We start from the raw sequence: 26,148 nt of genomic DNA on the forward strand, positions 1-26,148 counted from the left end.
TGTCTCCCCCAATGCCTCACAGCCCGATCCTCAGTCCCCAGTAGGCCCTTCCAACCTCTGCTTTCTCTCTGGATCTCCCTCCCACCGTGCAGGTGAGACGACGACGACTGTGGCACCGAAGGTTCCCGGCGGTGTAAGTGACGGGAGGTGGCATTCTGTGCAGGTGCAGTACTATAACAAGGTAAGACGGTCCCCACCACTTCCCCCCGGCCCCAGGGTGGCTCAAGAAGGTGCCCTGGAGCAGGGCGCAGTGGCTCATGCCTGTAATCCCAGCACTTTGAGAAGCCGAGGTGGGTGGATTACCTGAGGTCAGGAGTTTGAGACCAGCTTGGCCAATGTGGTGAAACCCTGTCTCTACCAAAAATACAAAAATTAAAAAAGTAGCTGGGCGTGGTGGTGGGTGCCTGTGATCCCAGCTACTCAGGAGGCTGAGGCAGGAGAATCACTTGAGCCTGGGAGGCGAAAGTTACGGTGAGCCGAGATTGTGTCACTGTGTTCCAGCCTAGGTAACAGAGTAAAACTCCATCTGGAAAAAAAAAAAAAATGAAAAGAAAGGAAAAAAGGTGCCCTGGTAGGTTTTCTGTCTTAAGACATTTGTGCTCTGAAATGTTTTTTAAATGTGCTACTGGAAAAAGTGGTTTAGGAAATGCACATTTGTGGAGGGTCTGTGTAAATACACCTGAGCCCTGTGGTGGGGTCATAGTCCTCCCACCTGGAGCTTTGTGTCGGGGAGGGACATGGACCTTGGAGATCATCTTCGCTGGGGGAAGGACACAGAAAAGGCTTATTCATTTGCAGCTACCTTGGCCAGAGTATTTACTAGTGGCTGAAATTCAGGGCCGTTGATACACGATTCTGTAGCCAAGATTGTCCACTCTCCCTGGATGTAAACTGGAAAGCCACAACACTGTCCAAGGAAGTGCCGTGAAGGCCACCCAGGTGGTTTTGGTTTCGCTTTATTTTGCTGTTCCTTGGCTTGTAAGGAAACACAATTGTTTTTTGCATCAAAATGCCATGCTTTCCACGGCTGTGATTGTGCAAACCCCTTTTCTCTTCTTGGGAAGCTCCAGGGTGTGCCCCCACGTGCTCATGGGTCTGCGGGGGTCTTACTGGCCCCTCCTGGAGCCCAGTCGCCCCCCCGTGCCCCACTTCCCAGACTTCCACAAGGCCGAGGCTTAAGCTTGGTTGGCAGATGAGGGATCCTCTGTCCTCCAGGAGAATTGAGCCAGTCCTTCCGTGGAGACAGCGTCTTCCTTCTTTCACAGCCACTATGTCTGGCTGTGACTCGCCAGCATTTGGGGTCCAGTCACTGGGCCTGAGGTCGCAGTGCTGCGTCCACCGGCTTTCACTCTCCTTTCCGTGCTGTCCACCGGTGTCCCTCTACCTCCCTGACCCGCCCCTCACATCTGCCTTGAATATCCCATCATCTCCCAGGCATGCCACACAGACTCCAAGTAGTGGTCACCTGCACAGAGACCATGGTTTTTGTCCTCTGTCCCATCAGTGCCAGCCCAGGGCAGGTGGAGCTTGAGCCTCGTTTGGGAGGAGGACAGATGGGAGGTGCTGGTGGGGTTTGGGGGGATATTAAGAGAAGGCTGGCAGGTGTCTGGGCGGGGTCTGGGCTGCCGCACGTTGGATGTCACCCCTAGTGGGGCCTGGCTGATGGATGGAGAGCCCGTGTGCTCGACAGAGGCGCGGGGGCTGGTGGGATGAGGGGCTCAGGGCTGAGCAAAAGGAATAGGGCAGCTCTCACAGACGCGGATCCGTTTGCTGCCATTGTCCATTTCAAAGACTGAGTCTTTTCTTGATACGGTGCCGTCCTTTGGCTGTGTGGGGCAGTGCTAGCCAGTGTTAAGTGCATTCACCTGGGTGAGCTGCACGGGTGGCCCCTGCGTCCTGCTGCCTGGCGCTGCCTGCTCTGGCCCTGTGACCCTTCCAGCCAGCTGGGGCTGGACATCAGAGCTTGATGCCCCCTGGGGTGGTGCCTCCCAAGGGCTGGGCCACAGGGGACCCTGGAGACTGTGCCCCATCGTCAGGGAAGCGTAGGGCATAGGTGGCACATTTTCCTTCCTGCGCGTGTCAGAAAACGAAGTCCAGGGATGAACGTTTTTTGCTGGGGAGGGGGTGGGCGGGGGGAGGTTGAGTCCGCCTTGGTCTCCCCGTCGGTGCCCAATACTCCAGAATCATCGTCTGCCTATGGCAGAAGCAACAGTGTGCCCGCAGTTGTGGAGGGACTCGCAGCCAGGACACCGCTGCGGTCACCTCTGTCCACACTCGGCCCTGGCTCTGAACACAGTGAGTGTTTACTGGGGCCCGCCTGCCGCCGCCCCCTTCCGGGTGCTCAGAGGAGCAAAGTCACCGTGCAGGACGCCACCTGCACTGTCCCGGAGGAGAGGGGCCTCACGTAAGAAGATAAACAGAGGACGGTGGATTACCGGGATCCACGGCTTCCGTGTCTAGGGCCAGGTCCTTTCAGCGGTGCCTGAGCGCAGCCTCCCGTGCGGGATTAGGCCTTTCCTGTGAGCGCTGGATGCTTCTCTGTCTTGCCTGAGGTTATTTGATGGAGGAAACCAACCAGTTTTGACTGTGTCTTTAGGCGTCCATTAGGAGGTCTGACGGGGCCACACACTAGGAATGTGTTAGCAGAGATGATGAGCATCTGCCCGGGGAGGAGACGGCACCGCTGCTCCGTGACCTTGTCTCTGAGTGGCAGCTCTGACAAACCCGGGTGCAGCGGTCTCCTCTGCAGTGTGCCTGAGCTGGGGGCGGGGCCAGTCAGGTTGTGAGCGGTATGGGGGCCTGGAGGGGTGGCAGGGCCAGCTTGAGGTCAGGAAGACAATCTTCTGGGGGCTGGTTCCTTTCCTCTCTGGGCCTCCGCTTTGTCTCCAAGGTTACCTCTGGTCCCGTCCTCCGGCAGCCACCTTGGAGGTGACCTTGGGCCACCAGGGAAGGCTTTGGGGAAGAGGACAGGCTCAGGGTGGGGGGGACCCACACGGGAAGGAGGTGTTGGGGCTGGACAATGAGGGGTTGAGGGGCTCAAGGCTAGGGCTACAAGGGTGGTCTTGAGGGCGGTGGGTGACATGACCGAGGGAACCCCCCTGCACATGCGTCCCCACCTGCCTTGGCTGATGCGGAGGGTCGTCCCCCCTGCCCCACCGAGCTGTGTCCTTTCCCCAGCACGCTGCATTCACCTGCTGCGCCACCTTGCTGCTTTTGGTTTTTGTATTTTTAGGGATGACTAAGAAAACATACTTGAAAAAATTCAGCATACAACAGTGTGGTGAGGATGGAAGCATTGGTGGGGGCCGCGCCGCTGCCCAGCCTCCTCTCTTGAGTCTCGTTCTCTGTCCCCCGCCCTCCAGGGCGGCTGTGTCTCTGAGGCGTGGGCCACCTGCATTTTAGGTCTGAGCATGACCTCCTGGGTATCGCCTGTCAGTGGCTTCCTGCACTGCGTCCATGTGCAACCTGCGGGGACCCTTCCCCCACCCGCCAGTGCACAGGGCCTGGGAGCTGCCAGGCTAGTGGAGCAGTCAGGGTCCTCACAGGAAGCAGATGGGGTGCTCCAGTGGGACCAGCCCTGGAAGAGTTATTTACAAAGGGCTGGGCAGGGCGTGGGGCATCCATGAGGGGCAGTGTGGAACCCACGGCTAGAGGCAGTGCCAGCAGAGCTGTGACAGGGAACAGTCCTTGAGCCCTTAGTCCTTGTCCTTGAGCATCAAGGGAAATGGCAGATTGGAGTCCAGAGAGAAGGGGTCCTGGTCAGAAGCCACAGGAGAGGGGCACAGGCCACCCTTGTGTTAGAGGCACAGCCAGCCTGGGGCCCTCCTGGTACCCTCCCCTCCCTCACTCTATCCTCCCATGTGGCTTGCCACTGGCCCACGCCACCAGAAGCCACGGGGTAGGGAACCCTCCCGGGCAGGGAGCAGGCAGTCTGTTTATTTTTCCTTTCTGCTTGATGACGTTTTAGACGAGAAGGTTTATTGGTCTAATTCACCTTCAGCAAAACCAAAGGGTGCATTGGAGTCGGACATGCTTCCAGGAAGGTCTTTTCAAAGGCAGGCACTTGTACATTTGTGTGGAGCTCCGCCAAGCACAGATGAAACGACGTCGCCCCCATCCCGCAACCACCCCGGGAGGTTTGGGGCCGCGTGGAGCGGTTTCAGTCATTGCTTCACCCCCAGCGTGATTGTTTGTTTGTTTTTCCCCCAAGGCTGGTTTGAAAGTGTTTCCACCACAAACTTCCAAAAGGGCGAAAGTGCCTGACGGAAAAGGAAAACCGTTCTTCCCACTTGAGAATCAGGTTTTGCCCTCATTAGCTTTAAGTGTTTGCTGCTCCCCCATTGCCCTGGGCATCCTGGGTGTTCAGGAGGTGTGGGGAGAAGCTTCCTCCCCACAGAGGCAGTGCTGGGGAGGGGCCGTCTGGGAGGACGGGGACCCTCGGGGCTGCACTGAGCGCTCACTCCCTGATGGTGCTTCCCTGAGGCTGCCTGCGGGGATCACGTTTAGATGCTACCTTGCTCCAGGAGCTCCTGGCAGAGTTGGGGGCACAGATGTGCCAGCAAGATGTTTAACGGGGCCCTGGGGAAGCAAGGGTGGCTCGTGCCCACCTGGCCCCGGTGTCTTCCAAAGCCAGCTGAGCCTGCCCGGAGCTTGGAGCACAACCTTCTTGCCAGCTGTGGAGGCAAGGACATGCTGGGAAGGTAGTGCCTGACATGGACACGAGGCAGTGTGGCCTGCTGGGGACCCGTGAGTGGGCTGTGAGGTGAGGCAGTGAGGTGGGGCGCCAGGAGGCCCAGAGCTGCTGGGAGATCCGCATGAAGCAGATGTGGGAGGTGGTGAGCAGCTGTGCTGGGATTTCCCACCTGGGCGCTGCTGCCCCTTGGGGACGATGATCCTTCATTGGGAGGCCTGTTCTGGGCAGCATTGCTGACCTCTGGTCGCTAGACTGCAGCTGTTCCCCTAACCCAGTTTTGACAACCAAGAGGTCTTCATCATTGTCAGGGCCCTGAGGTCATGCCCTGGATGAGAACCACTGGGCTAGTGAGACGGGAGCTCAGCTAGACGGAGTCCTGGTAGCTTCAGGTGGAGATGCAAGACCCTGGGCCGGGGCTTGAGGCAGCAGCCTCTACGTGGGCGGCAGGTGGTCTTCAAGGGGCGCTCGGCATCCATCACGTGGCCGGGGACGGTGCTGTGCTTGTCGCGATCGCCGTGCTGGCCACATGTGGCTAGACCACACGCGGTGAAGCCCCATGCCTGAGCTGGCTGCTGCAGTCCTCAAGAACCCTGCCTCGGCAATTTGGCTTCCTCTGGTTCTGGTGATTCTGAGATGGTGCGGGGCTGTCTTTGGCATGCTGTGGAAAGTGCTTTTATAAAGACAGCATGAGGCCCGGTTGCAACGAACCTCCTCTGGACGACCAGCCTCTGCTTCTGTTGAGCCAGAGGATCTAAGTGCTTTGAGATTTCCAGGACCTTGAGATGACCCCTAGGTCCTGCTGTCGTTAGGGATTGCTCACCTGTTGCTTGTCAGGTCATTCAAAACCTCTTGGGTCTATGCTGCACATGAAACCCCAAAGTTCCAAGGAGAGTGAGCAGTGTGCCCCCAGAGCACCCCTGGGGTCGGGGGAGCTTCTCTGTTTCTGCAAATGTTCTAAAAACTCGAGGGCTTCCACCTAGACACTTGTGTCAGGGTGCGATTTTTTGATGGGACTCTTCCTGGGCTCTACAGATCTGCCATGGTTAGACAGTTGTGTGGTCCCCTGGGTGAGGCCACCTGACCCTCTCTTTCCCTCCCTTCCATGTTAATTGAGTGCCAACTACAAGCACAGAATCCAACTTACAGAAACGAACTCGGAAGGTATTGAATAGAATAGAAGGTCCTCCAACAGTGGAACGTCAACAACCATTGGGGTTCTGTGCAATAAGGTCCTCTGACAGTGGAATGTCAACAACCATTGCCAACAGTGCGGTGGGATTGTGTGCAGTAAGGTCCTCTGACAGTGGAACATCAACAGCCATTGCCAACAGTGCAGTGGGGTTGTGTGCAGTAAGGTCCTCCGACAGTGGAACATCAACAGCCATTGTCAACAGCGCGGTGGGGTTCTGTGCAGCGATGAGGGGAGGAGCTCCCAGGATATTGTTACTAGATTTTAAAAGCCCTAGTTGTAGGGTGTATTTTATTTTATTTTATTTTGAGATGAAGTCCCACTCTGTCGCCCAGGTGCCTCTGTCGCTGTCTTGGCTCACTGCAATCTCAGCCTCCTGGGTTCAAGCAATTCTCCTGCCTCAGCCTCCTGAGTAGCTGGGATTACAGCTGCTCACCACCAGACCTGGTTAATTTCTATATTTTTAGTAGAGATTGGGGTTTCACTCTGTTGGCCAGGCTGTTCTCTAACTCCTGACCTCAAGTGATCCACCTGCCTTGGCCCCTCAAAGTGTTAGATTACAGGCGTGAGCCACTGCACCCGGCCAAGCCTGGTTCTTTTAGTGGAGGGTGGCATTTAGAACTCCAGATCTGGGTGCTTGGTGTGCTCATTGCTTTGGGTTGTCTCACTCCCAGTGTCTCTTACTGGGCAGAACTAGGACATAGACGTCTGTGTAGGTGTGTGTGTGTACATATATACACGCACGCACACTTCATATTGGTTCTTTTTTCCTATTTACCTATCACTCCCTATTGGAAGCTATAAACTTCACTGCAGCACTGCCGCGTTTGCTCTGCTCTGCACGTTCACGTCCCCCTGATGCCGTCCCAATCCATTCGTGCTGCTTGGTAACAGAACACCCGAGGCTGGGTACTTACAAACCACAGAGATTGATTTCTCTGAGTCCCGGAGGCTGGAAGCCTGAGCACCTGCAGGTTTGGGGCCTGGCGAAGGCCCATTCCTCATAAATGGCAGCGTCCAGGTGTCCTCACGTGGCAGAAGAATGCAAGAGGGTGGACCCACTCCCGTGGGCCCGTTTATTGAGGCCCTTATCCCATCCTTGAGGGGCCCACCCTCATGACTTTACCACCTCCTAAAGGGCCCATCTCTTGATACCATCCCACTGGCCATGAAGTTTCAACACGTGAACTTTGGAGGACACTTCAGACCATAGCACCCCCAAATTCATATATTGAAATCCTCACCCCCAAGATGATAGTATTAGGAAGTGGAGCCTTTGGGAGGTGATCAGGGTCTCCCATGAGTGGAATGAACGTCCTTATAAAAGAGCCTCAAGACTGCTCCTCACCCCTTCTGTCATGTGAGGGCGTGGCAAGAAGGTGCTGGTCTAGGAACCAGGGGACAGACCCTCCCCAGACGTTGAATCAGCCAGCACCTTGATGTTGGACTCACAACCTCCAGAGCTGCGAGAAACGGATGTGTGTTGTTTACAAGCCACTCAGCCTCTGGTATTTTGTTACAGCAGCCCAAGCAGAGTTAGAGTTCATTCTTGTTGTTTTTCCTCTTCTGTATTTGTAAATCTTTATCAGTTAGGAACCTTGTTCTCATTTTCCTCATTATAGTTATTGATTTTTCTCAACCTTCCATTATTTAAATAACCTTCCAACCCCACCAGGCTGCAGCTTCACTCAGCCCCCTCCCCGGCTGCCCCCTCCCCAGCCTTGCTGCTCTGCCTCACTCAGCCCTGATGGCACCAGCTGACTCCAGCAGTTGGAGATGGGTCTGCAGAGACTTGACCGAAACATTTCATTATTCAAAAAAGAAGGGAGGAAGGGAAGAAGGAAGGTTTTTTTTTTTTTTTTTGAGACGGAGTCTTGCTCTGCCGCCCAGGCTGGAGTGCAGTGGCCGGCTCTCAGCTCACTGCAAGCTCCGCCTCCCGGGTTCACGCCATTCTCCTGTCTCAGCCTCCCGAGTAGCTGGGACTACAGGCGCCCGCCTCGTCGCCCGGCTAGTTTTTTGTATTTTTTAGTAGAGACGGGGTTTCGCCGTATTAGCCAGGATGGTCTCGATCTCCTGACCTCGTGATCCGCCCGTCTCGGCCTCCCAAAGTGCTGGGATTACAGGCTTGAGCCACCGCGCCCGGCCAGGAAGGTTTTTAAAACAAATTTAAAGCAAATAAAAATCCAAAATATGAAAAGCTGTGGAATGCAGCTAAAGCAGTGCTGAGAGGGAAATGTATAGCACTAAATACTTACATTAGAAAAGGGGGATGTCTCAGATCAGTAATCTAAGCTTTTACTTCAAGAACCTAGAATAAGAATAAAATAAACCCAAAGCCAGCAGAAAGAAGGAAATAATAAAGATAAGAATAGCAGTCAGTGGAACTGAAACAACAGAACAATAGAGAAAATCAGTGAAATGAAGAGCTGATTCTTTAACAAGATTAACAAAATCTTTTCAAAGAGGGAGAAACTCCTGGTGTGACTGATAAGGGAAAAAAGAGAAGACAAATTACTAATATCAGGAATAAAATAGGCTCTGTAGACATTAAAAGGGGTAATAAGGGAATAATAAAAACAACTCTACATGTGTACATTTAAAACCCAGATGCACGGACCAACTCCTCAAAAAACTACTGCTACTCACCCAAGATGAAATTGGTCATTTGAATGACCGTATAACTATTGAGGAAATAGAAATTGTAGTTTAACATTCTCAAAAAGGAAATCTCCAGGCCCAGATGGCTTCACAAGAGAATTCTAACAAATATTTAAAGAATGACGTCAATTCTGCAACGTCTCTTCCAGAAAATAGAGAACATTTCCCAGTTCAGTTCATGAAGCATTACCCTGATCCCAATACCAGACAAAGACAGACGAAATCCCAGACCACTGTTCCTCATGAATATAGATGCAATTCATGTTGACGCAGAAACATGCGCACAAGTCGTACAGCAGCTTTTCATAATATCCCCAAATGGGAAACAGCCCAGATGGCTGTCACTGGGTGAATGGTTAAACAAACTGATACGAACAGGGAGTACATCTTAGCACCAAACAACTTCTCACTCTGCTGAGTGGGAAAAGGCAACCACCAAAGGGATTATACTGTGTGATTCCATTTGTGTGACATTGTGTTTTTTTGTCTGTGTTTTTGTTTTTTTTTTAGAGTTTTGCCTCGTATCCCAGGCTGGAGTGCAGTGGCACGATCTCAGCTCACTGCAACCTCCACATCCTGGGTTCAAGTGATTCTCCTGCCTCAGGCTCCCAAGTAGCTGGGATTACAGGCACGTACCACCACGCTCGGCTAATTTTATATTTTTAGTAGAGAAGGGGTTTCACCGTGTTGGTCAGGCTGGTCTCGAACTCCTGACCTCAAGTGATCCACCCACCTTGGGCTCTCAAAGTGTTGCAATTACAGGCGTAAGCCACTACACCCGGCCTTTATGACATTCTTAATATGACAAAATAACAATGGAAAACAGAGTAGTGGTTGCCTGGTATTGGGCTGGGGACAGGAGGGAAGTGGGTGTGGCTATGACAGGACCACAGGCAGGGTCCTTGCAGTGATGGAACGTTCTGTCTCGACTGTGTCAGTGTCTGTACCTGGGTTTGATACTACACTATCTTTTTGCAGGGTGTTTCCATGGATGGAAACTGTAAGGGGTACATGGGATCTCTCTGTATTATTTTTTACAATTGCATGTACATCTAAACTTGTCTCAAAATAGAAAGTTTCATCAAAATAACTTTTAGGCCAGGCGTGGTGGCTCACGCCTGTAACCCCAGCACTTTGGGAGGCTGAGGTGGGAGGATTGCTTGAGCCCAGGAGTTCAAGATCAGCCTGGGCAACATAGGGAGAACACATTTCTTCAAAATATAAAGTAAAAAAAAAAGCCGGGTGTGTGGTTCATGTGCCTGTGGTCTTGGGAGGCTGAGGAGGATCACTTGGGCCTGGAAGGTCGAGGCTGCAGTGAGCCATGATTGTACCACTGCACTCCAACCTGGGTGAAAAAGTGAGACTCTTGTCTCAAAAAAAAAATTTTTTTTTTAAAGATTTAAAATATATGCTGGTATATACATATGTTTTTTTTCTGAAGGATAACTCTATGCTCTCTAAAACAACAAACTTGTGTTTTTTTTGTTTGTTTTGAGATGGAGTCTCACTCTGTCACCCAAGCTGGTGCCATCTCGGCTCACTGCAACCTCCACCTCCTGGGTTCAAGCGATTCTTCTGCCTCAGCCTCCCGAATAGCTGGGATTACAGGCGCCCACCACCACGCCTGGCTGATTTTTGTATTTTTAGTAGAGATGGGATTTCACCATGTTGGCCAGGCTGGTCTCGAACTCCTGACCTCAGGTGATCCGCCCGCCTCGGCCTCCCAGAGTGCTGGGATTACAGGCATAATCCACTGCACCCGGCCTAAACTTGTTAATAGTTCTCATCGGATAGCTGTTTCAAGGTCACAGACTGCCTAAAGCATGGAGTCTTAATCAGGTATTTATTATTCCTCGTGATGTAGTGGTTTCGCTACTGGTTCTTCCGGACTACGCAATTCAGCCAGGGCTGTGTGAAGGCTTCACTCATATGACTTGGCCCTTAGCCATGGCATCTGGGGCCTCTCATCTTCCAGCAGGCTAGCCTGGCTGTTCACCTGGTGGCAGGGGGTTCCTAGCAGCCAGAGAGGGCGAGTCCCAGTGCACGGTGCTTTCCAGGACTTCTCTCATGTCCTTGTGCCCTAATGTCCTGTTGCCCAGGTCATGTGGCCAAGCCGAGCCTCTAGGGTAGAGACATGGACCATTGGTGACAAGAGCCAGGAGGTGGCATTGCAGAGGCCAGACATGCAGTGCAGGAGGCATCGTGGCGGCCCTTACGGCAAAGGTGGATACCAGTGGGAAGAAGGATGCAAAGCGAGGTGGATTTCGTGTTCCTTTTAGGCCCTTCTGTGCCTTCTTACGTGTACTTGAGTTATTCTTTGTATTTAAAAAAATAATACAGCAGTTCTCTGGGTCATGGGATTATGAGCCATTTTTGTTTTTCTCTTTTAAATATTCTGTTTAAGAAAATCATTGGAGGGCCAGGCACGGTGGCTCATGCCTATAATCCTAACACTTTGGGTGGCCAAGGCAGGCAGATCACTTGAAGTCAGGAGTTCAAAACTAGGCTGGCCAACATGGTAAAACCCCGTCTCTACTAAAAAATACAAAAAAATTAGCCGGGCGTGGTGGCAGGTGCCTGTAATCTCAGCTACTTGGGAGGCTGAGGCAGGAGAATCACTTGAACCTGGGAGGTGGAGATTGCAGTGAGCCAAGACCGCACTGCTGCACTCCAGCCTGGGTGACAGAGTGAGACTCCGTCTCAAATATAAAAAAATAATAAAAAGAGAATTGGATTTATAGAATATGTAAGATAAAGAAGCTAAACTTTTACAAAGTTAATTAAGCCTCGCAAAGTCTATAAAATCCTGATGATAAAGGAGGCAGCCACGCGGGCTCGTGATTTGCCCCCCTGTGGCCTTGTTGGGTTTACTTCTGTCTCATAGGAAGTTGCATGTTTCAGGGGAGGGGATGGGGATACTCCCCAGGTGTTCTGTGGCTGCGTGAAAGGTCACACCCTCCCTGGCTCCCCCAGCCCCAGCAGGTGTTCCTTACATCCAGTAGTGGGGCCTCTGCGAAGGCAGTCGGCACATGGTCCCGTCGGGTGGTGAAATCTGCGACCACTGCCTTTACTTACCCTGCATCTCGGACTCAGGATGTTCCTGCCTCTTTGAGCCCAAGTAATGGGGGCACAGAAGCCGACAGAGGGGCCTTCGGGTGGCCAGCGAGCCCTGCCAGAAAGGTGGTGCGGGGCCCTGCCTGCAGGCGCTGTGGCAGGTGGGGGTGCCCCGCTGCTGGTGTGCGATGTGACAGAAATAGATAAGTCACTTGGTTTCCGTTCCCAAACATGGGCCTGGTCAGGTGGTAGAAAGTCACTTGTTACGGAAACAGGGTGATTCCTGGGGGCAAGCGCTGCCCCACCCTGGGCCTTTGTATTACAGAACCCTGTTTTGGAAAGTCGCCCCAGGGCTGGGGCAGCCCTCAGTTTCACACCGGTTGAGGTTGCTTCCTGTCTGGCATCATAGCCACTGTCCTCCAGCCTCTGTCTCACCTGCATGCTTCCCACCCCACCCGGCCCCTCGCTGCTGGGGCTCTGAGATGCCCTGCCCCGTGGCTGCCTCCCTCCCCTCTCAGGGCTCCCGGCCCTTCCTGCCTCTGCCCCCCAGCACCTCGGCAGGGAAGGTGGTGGTGGCTGAAGGGTACTGACTGATGTCCTGTCTTGCGCCAGGCTCGCGTGTGTCCCCCACGTGATCCTCATGTCAGCTCCTGGAGGAGGTGCTGTTGCTGTTTCACAGATGAGGAAACTGAGGCACAGAGTAGATGATGGGAGGGCCAGGGTTAGGCAGAGCCACGGACCCAGCATCTCTCACCCACCCGTGTATTCGCTGCTCTGGGACGTCCCATCCCAGGGCTGTCGTGTTTTCCTGCCGTGACCATCCCTGGGCCCACCTTCTCCCTGTCTTTTCCAAACACTTCCATGCTCTCTTCCCCAATTCAGCCCTCTCCCCACCTTCATCTTATCACATGGATTCTGAGCATGTCACCCCTTAGTGGCTTGCAGACCGGGAGGGAGGGGAGGCTGGTCAAAAAGGTCGTCAGGGCAAAAGGAGGCAGGGGGACTGACCACAGGAGGAAGGGGGTCCTGTGGGCCCAGATCAAGGACAGAGAGGGGACTATCAGGTCTTAACAGGAGCAGGCCATGGCTTTGTATGAGCATGTGTTAGTGTGCAAGCTGCACGTATACACAAAGTGAGTGTGCACAGTGAGTATATTGTACAAGCAAGCTTGAGCACGAGTGTGGGTGAGCATGTGTGCACACAAGTGTGTGCTAGTATATCTGAGTATGAACATGTGACTGCACGTGTGTGCACATGCAAGTATGAATGATGTGAGTGGGTGTCCACATGTGAGTGTGCACGTGGGCGAGTGGGCACCTGGGTGAGTATGCATGTGAGTGCGGATGTGTGCATGTGTGAATAAGCACACGTGTAAATGTGGGTGCGTGCACATTTGAGTGTGGGTGAGCATGGGGTAAATATGCATGTGTGCATGAGTAGGTGAGTGAGTGCACCCGTGAGTGAGTGCACATGAGTGGCTAGGTGTGCATATATGAATGCACCTGTGTGAGTGGGTGAGTGCACATGTGTGGGTGAATGTATATGTGAGTGAATGTGGATGAGTATGCACGAGTGTGGGTGTGCGCATGTATGAGTGCACGTGTGGGGGCACATTTGAGTTTGTGGGTGAGTGTATATGTCTGTGAATGTGGATGAGTATGCACGAGTGTGGGTAAGTGCACATGTATGAGTGTGCGTGTGGGTGAGGGCACATTTGAGTGTGTGGGTAAGTGCACGTGGGTTTGAGTATGCATGATTGAGTACACATGAGGGTGAGTGCACGTGTTCGTGGGTGAGTGTGCGTGAGTATGGGTAAGTGTGCATGTGTGAGCGTATGGGTAAGTGCACATGAATGTGAGTGACAGCACGTGGATGGGAGTGTGCATGTGGGTGTGTGTGGGTATGCACGTGAGCGTGGGTAAATGCACGAGTATAAGTGCATGTGCGTGGGTGAGGGCACACTTGAATGTGAGTGGTGAATGTGCACATGTGGGTTTGAGTATGCACGAGTGTGGGTGAGTGAACACACGAGTATGAGTGGGCAGGTGGGCACGTGGGTTTGAGTATGCACGAGTGTGGGTGAATGAACAGGAGTGTGAGTGGGCGAGTGTGCACATTTCTGGTAAGCGTTTTCTCCTTGCTCAGAAAAGTCGTTTTGGCGGGAACTGTAGCCCACCTGCCATCCTTCCTGCAGCTTTGTCCTGTTTTTCCCGGGACACTCAGGCTACTGTGTTGTGGGGGTTAAGCTCAGAGGCCCCGTCCCAGGGACTCTGTCCCCGTGCCCATGTGGAGGAGGCCCCAGGAGGCTGCAGCTCAGAAGCCTGCGCGCCCCTTGTCTCGCTTGTCAGGATTTCTGCAGCTGGGAGTAGCAGTAGGATTTAGATGCCTCCTGCCCGTAGACGAATATGAATTAGACGAACATGAATTAGACGAACGTGAATGAGCTGCTCACTGGGTGCTTGAGGGTCGCTCAGTTTGTACCAAGCAAGTTTTTGTCTATAAAACCCCCAAGAGAGGGAACGTGTTGCTTTCCAGTAAGGCTCTATCTCACTGCATGTTGGCCCTTCATTTGTCATTGGCAAGCAGACCCCCCTCTGAGCAAATCCCCATAAATTCCCAGGCTCCCAGAACACCTGGGGGAGCAGCCTGGCTGCAGAGGGGACCTGGTCCCGATGGCTGAGCCCCAAAGGGGCAGGGCTGAGATGCCCCTGGCTTCCTCCCGCGGAACTGGAGGCTTTGGTCAAGGGTCTGGCTCAGTGGGGGCTGGCACAGTGCCCTGCTGGATCATTTCCAGAACAAAATTAACTGCCCCGGGGATCATGGAGCCCTGGAGGAGGAGCTTAGCTCCGTCCGGCGCTGAGCACGCATGCGCAGGGGACTCCTGCCTCCGGACCCACGGTTCTCGCGTTTCCAAATGCACTGTGCGTCCATCAGGAAAGCAGAGAACTCCTCACTTTTGTCTTTGGCCAGAATCGTCAGGGAAACTGGGGTTAGACCCCCTTGCCTGAGAAATAAAAGATTTTGGTGTGAATTTTTAAGAATCTGCAGGTGAGCAGTTGGTTTTGACCTTTGTGGAAAACTTTTCTAATGCTCCACAATAAGCCTAACAGCACTCTGCATCACTTTCTTGGGTAGTTGAATAAATGGAGGAAATGGCATGCCAGTGACAGAACTCCGAGCTGCAGGTGACTTGGTGTCTCACCTCCTAGGGAAGACCCTGAGGGTTCAGCGGAGAGGCTAATTGCACGAACTGCTGAATTGCTTCTTTTTCCTTTAAAAATGTAAAAATCAACTTTATTATTGTATTATTTTTATTTATTTATTTATTTATTTTGAGACGGAATCTTGCTCTGTCACCCAGGCTGGAGTGCAGTGACATGATTTCGGCTCACTGCAACCTCTGCCTCCTGGGTTCAAGCGATTCTCCATCTCAGCCACCCAAGTAGCTGGGATGACAGGCCCCCACCACCATGCCTGGCTAATTTTTTTGTATTTTTTTTTAGTAGAGATGGGGTTTCACCTTGTTGGCCAGGCTGGTTTCAAACTCCTGACTGCAAGCGATCCGCCCACCTCGGCCTCCCGAAGTGCTAGGATTACAGGCGTGAGCCACTGCGTTCAGCCTCTATATTATGTTATTTTAATATAGGGAAGTATTCAAACAGCAAAACTTGAGAGAACCACTTGAATGTCATCTTTTTTGAGAAATAACAATAGCAGCAGACATGGCTGCAAGCACTTCACACATATTCATTTCATCCCACGAGGAAGATGTTATTCTTACCCCCAGTTGTACAACCAAGTCCTGGCATGCAGGGAAGTCTTGTGACTTTCTCAAGTGGGGGTGGGATATGAACCCTTGGCTTTAAGGAGGTGATGTTCATTGGAAGCTGTGGCCACTGCTGTCCTGTGAGCCCCTGCCGGCCTTGGGTCCGCCCAGCTGGACCCTGAGTTGAGAATGAGGATGATAGTAACATCCGCCATGCCAGCTCAGACATCGCAAAGAGTTTCAGATCTGTCCTTTCGTTTCATTTCTAAACAGCCCTAGAGATAGCAGCTATGCACTTACACACTTTCTAGAAGAGCCTGCCTAGGCTCATAGAGTATGTCTTCTGCCCCGAGTCCCTGGCAGGTGAGGGATTCAGGAGCACCTGCCCCACTCAGCCGGAGCTGGGCAGAGGAACTCAAGGTCCCCTTACAACGTGGGATAGTGTGGAGCCGCTCTCCCCACTGGGTGGCCCAGTGGCTCAGTTGGGCTTACGGACGGTTTGCTGCTCGAAGCCCTGGGGGGATGCCGCACCCTTTGAGCCAGGTCATCAAAGGCAACCGGCAGTCCCTGTGTAGAGGGTGGCTACCCGGCGGAACACGGTCCTGTTACCTGCCTGGGGGTATTGGGACCCCCCAGGAAGTAGCAGCTCGGTCTGAGCTTTGCGTTCTGGCAAAGTCCTGTCCGAGGCTCCTGGGAGTCCGGCTTGAATTCTGGAAGGTTGCGTGCATCTGCATGAATTTGCTCCTCGTGACCCTTCCCACCACTTTCCCAAGCAGCTTCAGAGAACTGCGGTGACTGCCTCCGAGGGAGGGCTTGTCATCTCCGTGCCAGAACTGGCACAGGGTCTTGCCCACATTTCCTGGGGCATTTGTCGGCCAGTCAGGCCTGAACCTTGTCAACTTGAGAAATGACAGCATGGAACGTTCAGCGCTGCAGTTTGACTCTGTACAGACATTCCTGAGGTCCAGCCATCTGTGAATTCTTTGATATGAACGTTGGTTAATCATTTCTGACACAGAGCATGAATTCATTCATTTCCTAAGACGTGCCCCTCCCACCCCCACACCGCCTTCCCCTGCCACTTTCCCCAGCGTTGAAACCGTACCCCCACCGGCCTCCCAATGCAGAATCGTCTGCAGCAGGTTAAAAGGCTGGAGAAATGTGAGCTCTTCGTAAGGACCAAATGCTTTTGTGCGCACACAAAAACTCCCTGCACTGCGTAGAGCGGCTGAGTGGAAGCCAAGGGGGAGGGCCTGCACGCAGGGAAGAAAATACCTTGAAGGAAAAAAAGAGGGTGGACCCTAGGGATGACTCCTGGAGCAGGAATCCAGATCTGCACAGCTTGGTGCCTCTGGGCCACTCCTTGCAGTGCTCAGCGGCACCGTAAGTTTTTTCTCAGGTGGTGACAGGAGTGAGATGTGGTCTTTCCTCACTGGCTATGTTTCTGCCTGCCCCAGGGAGCCTGTGCCGGCCAGGGTTGCCCGCTGAGGGGTGTAGAGGCACCATGGGCAGCCCCTGCTTTCTCCAATTGCTGTGCGCACTGCCTGCCTTGCTCTGCCTGAGTGACCAGGTCCAGCTACTGAGCTTTACGTCCTGGAAGCGAGGCCTGGGAATTGAGGCCTTTCCCACAAGGGGTGTTGGTGCAGGGGTTAGGGGAGTCCTCTGGGTCTGGCCGGCTGCTGCGCAGTACCCAGCTGAGCCCTGGGAGGGCGGGTGCCGGGGCGCTGGTGCCTCCACCATGCTGGCCTTGGCCTATCCTGTGCCTGGAGCCTTCCAACACAAGAATTAAGAAAAAACTCAGATACGACCATGTGGCCCCCTTCATTCCCACACGTTTTCTTTTGTATAAATATGTGGCAGACTTTAAAAATTCCTCCTAGAAATGTGAGGGGGCGGTTCGTCTGTCTTATTGCTTATCCCCCCGACCTGTATCATTCATCATCAGCTGTGACCCAGCCAAGCCACCGAGTGCTTTTCCTGGCCAGATGCTGCCATGCCAGTGCCCTGCGGAAGCTGCTTGAGCTGCTTTCTCTGTGTAAAACTCAGAGGCGAATGTGCCGCCCCACATTCTGGAGCTATTACCACCACGTAGTCTCCTCTGTGCTGCCGCCTCGTGCTCCACGCCAGCCTTTCAGCGGAGACGCGCTTTGTCTTCCTTTGACAAAAATGGAGGACCTGAGCCCACACACACCTGCTGTTGTCTTCACCTATCCCCATTCAAGCCGCCTATGTAATTGTCTACGCACCTCTCCACCCCTCCCGGAGATTGTTCACCTCTCTGCGTTTTATCACTCATAGCTGCCAGGAAGGTCAAATAATGCATTTTCTCTCCATGTCAGAGGGAAAAATTGGAAGGATCTTCCCAAAAGTTCTTCAGGTGGAGAGTGGCAGGTGGCTGGGGAGGGGAGGATGCCAACCCAGGATTTTTTTTTTTTTTGGCCTTATTGAGGTGAAGTTCACATAGCATAAAAGTAAGTTTTAAAGGGGCATTTAGTATATTCACAGTGTTGTGCCATACCGCCTCTATTGGGGTCTAAAATATTTTCATGCCATCACTTGACCAATAGTAACTTTTAAAGAATAAAATATTTTCATCACCCAGGCCGGGTGTGGTGACTCACACCTGTAATCCCAGCACTTTGGGAGGCCAAGGCGGGTGGATCACCTGAGGTCAGGAGTTCGAGACCAGCCTGGCCAACATGGGAAAACCCCGTCTCTACTAAAAATTCAAAAATTAGCCAGGTGTGGTGGTGCATACCTATAGTCCCAGTTACTTGGGAGGCTGAGGTGGGAGAATCGCTTGAACCTGGGAGGCGGAGGTTGCAGTGAGCCGAGATCTCGCCATGGCACTCCAGCCTGGGGGACAGAGTGAGATGCCACCTCAAAAGAAGTATTTTCATCACCCCATACCATTAGCAGTCGCCCCCATCCTCCTCCCCGAGCCCCTGGCAATACCTGTCTGCTCTGTGTCTGTGGATGTGCCTGTCCTGGACATTGTGTAGAAATGGAGTTGCGCGGTGTGTTGGCTTTCGTGTCTGGCTGCTTTCACCGAGTGCGATGTGTGCCGGGACCCCTGCGCCGTCGTGTGTCAGCGCTTTGTACCTTTCAGTGGCTGGGATTCCGGTGCAGGGATGGGCCACCGTTTGCCCACTCATCTACTGATAGACATCTCGGTGGTTTCCACTTTTTCTGAGTTGTAAATGGCAATGCCATCAATGCCATCCACACTCACGAACTGGTTTTTGAGTTCCTGTTTTCAGTTCTGTTGGGTATACGCCTGGGGGAGGTGGTGCTGGGTCATGTAGTACTTCTGCGTTCAATGCTTTGGTCTGAACGCCCGTGCGTCTCAAGTCACCCACAGCACCATGTCCATGCACTCCCTGCCTCCCCGTCACTTGCTGGCCTCAACTGCAGAGTGGACGGTCAGCCTGTATGTTAAACCCACACTCACCGAGAGGCGGGAGAGTGGACGGTCAGCCTGTGCGTTAAACCCACACTCACTGAGAGGCGGGCATCTTAAACCAGTGCCCCACTCAGCACCTCTTCTGGGGCGGCAGGAGAGGGATGGGCCATCGGGAGTCTGTGATTGCTTCTCCGAGCATCAGGGACCTCAGACCCCACAAGCCCCCCCGCTCCTCCGTGCAGCCCTCCTGCTGGTGTTTCCAGCTCTCCACCTGAGAACATTCGGCTCTTTCGTCAAAAGTGCTGTTACTTTTGACCCAGTGGCTGCTGGTGGGTCTCTCTGGGAGTCAGAACCGAGCAGCACAGGCTGGGTGCTGTCTATCAGAGACCATTTCCTAAACACCCTCTGCCTGCTGCTCTGATTCACGAAGGCCAGACTGAACTCGGGTGTCCTCGCGGTGGGCGTCTCACATGAGTCCGTGCCACTCGAAAAACAAGCATGGACTGTAGTGGTTTTGTCTTTTGCCTCCAACTTGCTTTATCGTGCTGTTTTTGCTTGAATCCGTAGCTCTGAGCCGTTGATTACTAGCAGCCGTTTACAACAACTGCAGTTTTGTAAAGAGCAGCTTAGTTTCATGAAAGCCTTCCCAGTGTAAATGCTACTTACACTCTTCCTCCAGAAGTCTCATGCCCAGCCCCAAACATGTAAATTATAAGTTGTAAAGATAATGTGGGGCTCACACAGTGAGGGGAGGTTCTTCTTTCCCTGGGACCGCACCTCACATTTAAGCATCCCATAATGAGCACTTCCACGCATTTTCCAAAGTGGGCCGAGTTACAGAGCGAGAAAACAGATGATTTTTAATGCTCTCACCTACCTGTTGCTTAACCAAAAGTGAAATCTTTAAGGAGACAGCTTATCAGACCTTGTGATTTCATCACCTGATGTAAAAGACAAATGAAAAAGGTGATCCGTGCACTCAAATACCAGGGGTCATGGTAGAAGCCTCGCTTGGATTTATAGAGAAGGGTGTGTGGGAAACTCACGTATCTCTGTTGCTATCACCCTCAATTCCCTGTAACACAGAGGGGATGTGTGTTCTAATAGTAAATCATTATCTTGCACAAAAAGAAATTGAGGTACGGTGGTGGGTCTCATCCGCCTTAGATGATTGGATAAGAGGGAGTAGAAACCTCAGCTGGGGTGGCCACATACAGTCGTGCAGGCTGCCCACTGCACAACTCCAGGCAGGACATGCTGCCTGGGTGTCCAGGGTCCCCTGAAGTCATGCACCTTGGCCATCCGGCTGAGCTCCTGTTTCCAGTTCTGTGTCCTGCCTTTCTGCCTAGTTTCCCTGATCAAATAGATACTTTGTTCCTATTAAAAACTGAAGATTTATTTTTGAATGAACTATATGGTGGTTATTTTCCTGTTAAAAGGCACTGAGGATGATTTAATTAAATTCTATGTTTTTACAACGATCTATTTCCAAGTTTTATAAAGAAGCATGAGATTGTATCATGCTATAAACTCAAACTGACCCCAGAACTATCAAGAGGAGGCATTGAACCCATCCTTTATAGGGATGGTGGGAGGGACCCTGCTGGGACTGGAAGAAAAGGTTCTCTCTGGGGTGGAGGGGGAGGCTCTGCTGCGCATTGTGTGCCGATTGCGGGGCATGGTGGTGCTTCCCTGGCGATCTCCTGGCTCATCGTCATGGCCACCCGTGGGATGTAGGTTTTGCTATCCAGGTTATGCAGATGAAGGACATTCTGTTGCCTGTTCCGGTTGGAGCTGGCACCAACTGGGTTTCTGGAACTTTGAGACCCACATGAGATCTTTGAGATCCATCCATGGCTGCATGGATCGTGCAGGGCTGGTGCTGCTTTTCCTGCTGGAAGGGCATCTGAGCTGGCTGGGTGGATATGCTCCATGTCCCGGGAGGGACTGACCAGGAGGTGAGACCTGTGAGGGCTGCCTGGGGAAAGTAGGCTCGTCCCCAGATGGCGAACCACAGTCTCTTTGAGAAAGGAAAAGTGTCACCTGAGGTCACTGATTCAGAAGAACTCTTGTACCCAGCCCTGGAACGTGCTCCTGGCCCAGAGAGGGAGCTCCACGCCTTAGAGGGGAGATGTGGGGCCGTCTGCGGGCCGGGCAGCAGCCTCCTGGTATCTGTACTCCAGGAGCATGAGCCTGGCCAGGCGCCATGGTCAGGAGGACACCCCCGGAAGAGCAGAAGCGGGTGTTCACAGGAGGGGCCCCGGGGCTTGGGTGTTGGCTGCTATCGTCATTTTCTGGGGCCACCGTCACCAAGTACCATGGATAGGGCGGCTCAAACAACAGACACGATTCTCTCTCAGTCTGGCGCTTAGAAGTCAAGGCGTGGGCAGGGCTGTGCCTCCTCCGAAGGCTCAAGGGGTGGACCCTTCCTGCCTTTTCCTAGGGGTTGGTGGCCCAGGTGGCCCTTGGCTTATTAACAGCTGCTCCAGCAGCTGCTTCCACAGTCACGCGGCTTCTCCCCTGCGTGCCTTTGCATCTCAGCATCTGTCCTCTTAAGAGGACACCAGTCATCTTGGATCAGGACCTGCCTACTCCAGGACGTCTGCATCTTAGTTGATTCCATCGGCACCAGCTCTTTGTCCAGACCAGGCCACATTCTGAGATTCTGGGAAACAGAACTTGAGGGGGCACCAAGCAGCCCAGCACAGCTAGTTTAGGGAACTAACAGCCAGGGGCTCCTCGTCCCTTGTCCACGTGCTGCCCACCCAGTGCCGTGTCCTCCCCACTCTGGGAGTGACAGGGGCGCCTGCTGAGGGCCCTGGCGGGGAAAATGCTGATGCCTTCTGTGCTTTCTCTTCTTACAGCCCAACATCGGCCACCTGGGCCTGCCCCATGGGCCGTCCGGGGAGAAGATGGCCGTGGTGACGGTGGATGATTGTGACACAACCATGGCTGTGCGCTTTGGAAAGGACATCGGGAACTACAGTTGCGCTGCCCAGGGCACTCAGACCGGCTCCAAGAAGTGAGCATCCCAGGAGGGGAGGCCCTGGGGGTCTGCACCCCCAAACATGCTCACCCTGCAGCCTTCCCAGGGCAGGGCCCCATGCAGGCACTCTGGGTGCAGTACCCTGGCGACCTCAGTCCAGGCTGGAGTCAGACTCCCTCTGCATGGTTGCGGCACCTTCCCTCTGACATGTTAGAACCTTCTAGAATAAGTCTCCCTAAGTATGTGTCAAGATTGGCCAGGCTGACCCCAGGGTTGTGATGGCCAGCTTACAGACCCAGAGACAGTCTCCGGCCCTGTCTACACGGATCACTGACTTTGTCCTTGCAAATTCTGGTACCTGGGACTCCAGGAGTCTGTTAAGTGAAGCACTATGTCAGCCAGCTGGTCCCAGAGGTTTATGTGTTTTTTTTTTTTTTTGTCGTTTTGTTTTTTTCTGAGATGGGGTCTTGCTCTGTTGCCCAGGCTGGAGTGCAGTGGCACAATCCTAGCTCACTGAAGCCTTGACCTCCTGGGCTCAAACCATCCTCCTGCCACAGCCTCCCGAGTAGCTGGGACCACAGGCACACACCACCACACCCAGCTAAGTTTTTAAATTTTTTACAGAGACGAGGTCTCCCTGTGTTGCCCAGGCTGGTCTCGAACTCCTGTGCTCAAGCTGTTCTCTGACCCTGGCCTCCTGAAGTGCTGGGATTACATGAACAAGCCACTAAATAACCACAGAATAACGAATCACCTTTTTGAAGATCATATAGATAGCCCTGATACATCCTGAGCACCTGATGGGGGCCTGCGGGCAGTCCCTTACCTGTTCTGTCTGATCCTGCCCGCCTGGGATGGAGGCGGGACGGTGCTCTTTTGCTGAGAAGCAAACTGTGCCCTGGAGAGGTCACAGCCCTTGCCTGAGTTTGCACTACCTCTGGGGTGCCTCCAGGGTTCTTATTTTCTTTTTCTTTTTTTTTTAATTTTTATTTTTTTGAGATGGAGTCTCACTGTCGCCAGGCTAGAGTGCAGTGGCGTGATCTTGGCTCACTGCAACCTCCACCTCCCGGGTTCAAGCGATTCTACTGCCTCAGCCTCCCAAGTAGCTGCAACTAACAGGTGTGCGCCACCACGCCCAGCTAATTTTTGTATTTTTAGTAGAGACCATCCTGTTGGCCAGGATGGTATCAATCTCTTGACCTCGTGATCTGCCCACCTCAGCCTCCCAAAGTGCTGGGATTACAGGTGTGAGCCACCACGCCCAGCCAGGGTTCTCATTTTCTTCTGGCCTCCCTTCAAGTCCCTTCCTTTTCCTGGAAAGTCTCAGAGGCCAAAGTAAAGTATAGTCCCTGCTGGCCTTGACCTGTGCTCCCTGTGCTCACATCCTGTCTAGGTGTGGACCAACCTGGGTGGGCGGGGCTTGGTGGTCACTGGTGAGTGTGAAACACCCAGATCGTCAGGACCGAACGCAAGTGTGAGCAAACGTGGCACCAGACACAGGAGCCCCCTCTGATTCTGGCCTCTGCCCGCCTGCCTGCTTGGTTTCTGAAGTAGTTACGGTGGCAGAGGCGACACAGAGGCAACTGCAGAGCCCAGCCCGCTGTGGCCGCCTCTCGCCGCCCGGACGTCACAGAAGATGGCTTTACCTCCCCAGGTCCCTGGATCTGACCGGTCCTCTGCTCCTGGGTGGCATCCCCAACCTGCCAGAAGACTTCCCAGTGCACAACCGGCAGTTTGTGGGCTGCATGCGGAACCTGTCAGTCGACGGCAAAAATGTGGACATGGCTGGATTCATCGCCAACAACGGCACCAGGGAAGGTACGGGTGGCCATCAGGACGCTGGGGCCACCGCAGTGGCATCTGGCTGCATGTCGGCAGCCACACAGAGGTCGCCACTTGCAGATCCCTGGGGAGCCGTCTTTTTCTTAGAAATGTCTGTGTCCAGCTGTGGGAAGCTCCTGGGTTGGAACCCGGAGTCCAGGCTTGCCAGATGTGCCTCTCCGCAGTTTCTGCCGTTTGGGGTTGCCTTGGCTCTGCTGGCCCAGCCAGCTAACCCGAGGCACACATGATCCTAGGGTCTTGTATGTGTCACCAGGTGACCGGGCCAGCTGCCATGATGGCCTGGAGCCCTCGCGTCTCCAAATGTGGTCATTGCATTCAGCACCTTCTCAGTTCCCATGTTCCTGCCATTGCCAGGGGCGTTCAGACCTAGTCTGACTTCTGTCCAGCCCCGTGTCCATTTCATCCTGGTTTCCCACACCACGTCTGGCACCGGGGACCCCTGGCGGTTCCTCGAGTCAGGCCCTGCCGCACGCTCTGTGTTGCCAGGCTGCGCCGCTCGGAGGAACTTCTGCGACGGGAGGCGCTGTCAGAACGGAGGCACCTGTGTCAACAGATGGAACATGTATCTGTGTGAGTGTCCGCTCCGATTTGGCGGGAAGAACTGCGAGCAAGGTGAGTGGCTGGCATCGTCCGTCCCCCCGCTCGTGGCGGCCTGGGAGGCATTGCTCCTTGATGTGCCCAGGACCACTGTGAGGCGGTTTCATGTCCAGCTCCGGCAGCCTCTGACTGCATATGCTGCGTTTACTGTGGACTCACTGCCCTCTCCAAGAGACTGTCCCCTGCAGAGACCCTTTCCCCAGTCCCTCAGGTGTGGGGTGGGACAGGTAGGCTGGGCCAGCAGGGCCCAGCCCTAGCACCCCCAGCCACTGAGCCCAGGGATCCTGAACCCACTCCCATCTGCCTCCTGTCAAGCCTGGGAGCCCCTTGCCACGCCCATCTGTGGCTGGGAGCCTGTAGGTCTTCATGCTTCCCAGGAAGGAGGGTTACATCCCAGGGTTGGCTTCTGTGGAGCCCACGTGGCTGACTGCAAGGGCTGGATGCGTCATAGAGGGGAGGCTCAGACCAGCCTTCGTGTTAAAGTGAGAAAGGTCCAGGCCCATCCTGCAGGCCCATCCCCCACCCATGCAGCCAAGAGTCTGCGGCCGCGTGATTTCAGGAGACACCTGAGGTCCCTCGGCCTGTGTCCGCAGCCATGCCCCACCCCCAGCTCTTCAGCGGTGAGAGTGTCGTGTCCTGGAGCGACCTGAACGTCATCATCTCTGTGCCCTGGTACCTGGGGCTCATGTTCCGGACCCGGAAGGGGGACAGCGTTCTGATGGAGGCCACCAGCGGTGGGCCCACCAGCTTTCGCCTCCAGGTGACTGGGGCCCTGTGCCACAAGGCACCTGCTAGGTGGGTGCCCGAGGGAGGGACCCAGGCGCTGGGCTTCCTGGTGCACACTGGGGCACTTGCTGCTCGCCCTTCCTGTGGCGCCTACCCCTGGGGTTCTCCGAAGAGGAGGAGGGGGGAATGTGGGCTCTTTCTTTCCTCCGGGAGGCGGAGATGGAGTGAGTGAGTATGGGACTGGACCAACCTCGGGGACTAGCAGAGCTCAGATGAGGTGCGTGGCCGCTCTGGTCTCCCTCTAGCCTGAGGGTTTGGCTGGAGCGTGGGCACTGCAGAGCTGAGGGAGGTGCCCATCCTTCAGGTGGAAACAGTGGGCCTTGCCAGTTAAAGTGGCAGCCAGGTGCAGGCTGGGGTGGTGGCTCATGCCTGTAATCCCAACACTTTGGGAGGCCGAAGCAGGAGGATCACCTGAGGTCAGGAGTTTGAGACCAGCCTGGCCAACATGGTGAAACCCCGTCTCGACTAAAACTACAAAAAAATTAGCCAGGTGTGGTGGTGGGTGCTTTCTGATCAGGGTCTAACTTTGAAAACTACCCGGGAGGCTGAGGCAGGGGAATCGCTTGAATCTGGGAGGCGGAGGTTGCAGTGACCAGAGAACGTGCCACTACGCTCCAGCCTGGGCGACAAGACTGAGACTCCGTCTCAAAAAGAAAAAAAAGAGCTGCGGCCAGGTGGTGGTTGGCACCAGTGCACGTCCACTGTCTCCCGGAGCTTGGCTCAGCCCGGAGATGCCTAAAGCCCCGCGTGGTCGCTGTCTGCATGTTTTCTCTGTCTTGTTGGTCTTTACTGTTTTGTTTGTTTGAAACAGAAGTTTATTTGCTAGATGATTCTGAACAGCTTTTAGAAGGTGATTTAAATGCACTCTTTCCTCCGGTTTCCTGCGCTACACAGTTTCCGCTTGTGTCTTCCATGCTCCGTAGACACTTTGTTTGGGAAACAGTTATGAACCCTGTCTTCTCTCATGCGCTGTCCTTCTGCCACACCCTGCAGACTCCACCGCATGAGGCAGCCACCGGGACCCTCTCCGGGAGGGCGCCCGGCCCTCGGCTTGCCCTCTTGCCCTTCTGCCTGTGCATCTCAAGGTCATTCCCGTCTGTAGTGATGGAGGGCACGGGCGCTCTCCAGCTGCTGTGACCGTTTCTGATCAGAGTCTAGCTCTGAAAATTCACT

At 54.0% G+C, this 26,148-nt stretch overlaps 1 protein-coding gene across 3 annotated transcripts in view; it reads left to right on the top strand.

The window, feature by feature from the left end:
• The window catches only part of CELSR1 (cadherin EGF LAG seven-pass G-type receptor 1), a 186,205-nt gene that overhangs the window by 112,148 nt on the left and 47,909 nt on the right, over positions 1-26,148 (top strand). For all 3 annotated transcript variants that reach the window (XM_033233563.1, XM_033233562.1, XM_033233561.1), the window contains exons 5-9: positions 93-181; positions 21,629-21,786; positions 23,405-23,568; positions 24,079-24,204; positions 24,783-24,949. In XM_033233563.1, the coding sequence (XP_033089454.1) occupies positions 93-181; positions 21,629-21,786; positions 23,405-23,568; positions 24,079-24,204; positions 24,783-24,949 (704 nt within the window). The remainder of the gene's footprint in view (positions 1-92; positions 182-21,628; positions 21,787-23,404; positions 23,569-24,078; positions 24,205-24,782; positions 24,950-26,148) is intronic.

The sequence above is a fragment of the Trachypithecus francoisi genome, unplaced genomic scaffold (genome assembly GCF_009764315.1).
Source record: "Trachypithecus francoisi isolate TF-2019V2 unplaced genomic scaffold, Tfra_2.0 Lachesis_group14, whole genome shotgun sequence".
NCBI lineage: Eukaryota > Metazoa > Chordata > Mammalia > Primates > Cercopithecidae > Trachypithecus > Trachypithecus francoisi.